This window comes from Gavialis gangeticus, unplaced genomic scaffold (genome assembly GCF_001723915.1).
Source record: "Gavialis gangeticus isolate Ggan-Ray unplaced genomic scaffold, GavGan_comp1, whole genome shotgun sequence".
Lineage (NCBI taxonomy): Eukaryota > Metazoa > Chordata > Crocodylia > Gavialidae > Gavialis > Gavialis gangeticus.
Window position 1 is genome coordinate 10,446,858 of NW_017729014.1, and position 1,629 is coordinate 10,448,486.

At 58.6% G+C, this 1,629-nt stretch overlaps 1 protein-coding gene across 1 annotated transcript in view; it reads right to left on the reverse strand.

Moving 5' to 3' along the window:
* Positions 1–22: 22 nt before the first annotated feature.
* Positions 23–1,629, reverse strand: part of DISP3 (dispatched RND transporter family member 3) — a 68,294-nt gene continuing 66,687 nt past the window's right edge. Inside the window, exons 20-21 of the mRNA XM_019511731.1 lie at positions 833–999; positions 23–431 (exon numbers count right to left, since the gene is read on the reverse strand). Of these exons, the coding sequence (XP_019367276.1) occupies positions 69–431; positions 833–999 (530 nt within the window). The 3' untranslated portion in view covers positions 23–68. The remainder of the gene's footprint in view (positions 432–832; positions 1,000–1,629) is intronic.

Genomic DNA, 1,629 nt, shown 5'->3' on the forward strand with positions numbered 1-1,629 from the left:
CTTTAAAAAAAAAAAAAAAAAAAAAAAGGAGGGGGGTGGATTGCAAGGTCAGGGGTGGTGGTGGGGCACTATAGGGTCATCCCGTTGGGCAGTGGGATCTTGAATCCACTCTCCAGAAGTGCCAGGCAGATGCCCAGGCCGGCAAGGCCAGCAAGAAGCACGCCCGCCAGGGCCTTGAGGAAGGAAGTCCTGCTCCGGGTGAAGGTGCCAGGGCCCAGGATGCTGAGCAGGGCGGTGCTCACAGTCAGCGTGTACAGGATGGAGACGCCCGTGTTGAGGGCCACAATCTTCCCGAATTTGGCAAAGGGTGCGATGATGCAGAAGAAGAGCGGGACTGTGGCGATCACGGTGGTGACGGCACTGGAGACAATGGCTACACCCACATGCCGCACAGCTTCTATCGTCCTCCACTGGCGGCAGGCGGTGGGGTCCTGGGGATCAGGGCAGTGAGGTTAGCAGGCAGCCCTGGGGCACAGGAGGTTGTGCCCAGGCTTGAACGGGAGCTGCTAGCTGCCAAGGTGGCTGCAGTTCTGCCAGCCAATGGCACAGAGCTGGTGGGAGCTGCACCAGCATCAGTCACACCGAGTGGGGGCATGCAATAGGGTATCCGTCATACCGCCCCAGTACAGGCAGGGCCTAAGAAGCAGCATTTGGATTCAGCTACACCATCTCCTCCATCCCAGGGGCAGAGTGCTGCGAGCTCCCCTTCTCCAACCTCATGGCTGGGGCAGGCCCTGGCTCTCCCTGCCCCTTGCAGGAGGCATAGGGAGGAAGGGTGCTCTGAACCCTGGCATGGCCCCACACGCCCTCCGGCAAGTGTAAGGGAACTCACCTCAGCCTGGTGGAGTGGCAGGCTCTCTCCTGCCAGCAGGTAGCCCTCCACCAGGTGCACACAGTAATCCACTGAGGAGCCCACAAGGATGGAGAGGGAAATGGCCTCAACTGCACCCATCTCCCAGCCAGACCAGTACATGATGGTCACCACCAGGCAGACCACCCCTGCACAGAGAAGCCAGAGAGGAACGTCAAGCAAACTACAGACTCTCACTGAGGACCAGCCCTAGTCAGTGCAGCTCCACCGAGCTCAACAGGGGATGGAGGGAACTGTCTATGCAGTATGCTTACAGGCTGCCCTGACCTATCTGGGTTGTACCTTCCTCCCCATGTGGGGTGGAAAAGGGCAGAGCCTCTCTGCACTTGGGTAGGGGACCTGGCCTGCACTCTCAGCTCATTAAGCACTTGTGTGCTGTGCTGATGGGGGACCAGGTGCCTAGATTTGACGGAAGGCTGGGGAGAAGAGACAGACAGACCGCTAGGAATGAGCATGCTGTAAAGCCAAAAGAATGCTTGGCGAAGAGCACAGCGAGCGAGCGAGCGTGTGTGCGCGTGTGCGCGTGCGTGTGCATATCCTCCCACCCCCCAACATGAAAGAGGCTTCCTTGGTTTGCCTGTTGGAGTTCTGCACACCACATGGGCATGCATAAGTATGTGTGTGCGCATTCCTATACCTGCCACATGAAAAAGGCTCCTGTGGTTTGCTTGCTGGTGCATGTGCACCTACCCGTTCTCTTACTGGCATTCTGTGCAGTGTCTGACCCCAGCACTCTTTCCTGCCTAGGCAGGGGGTCG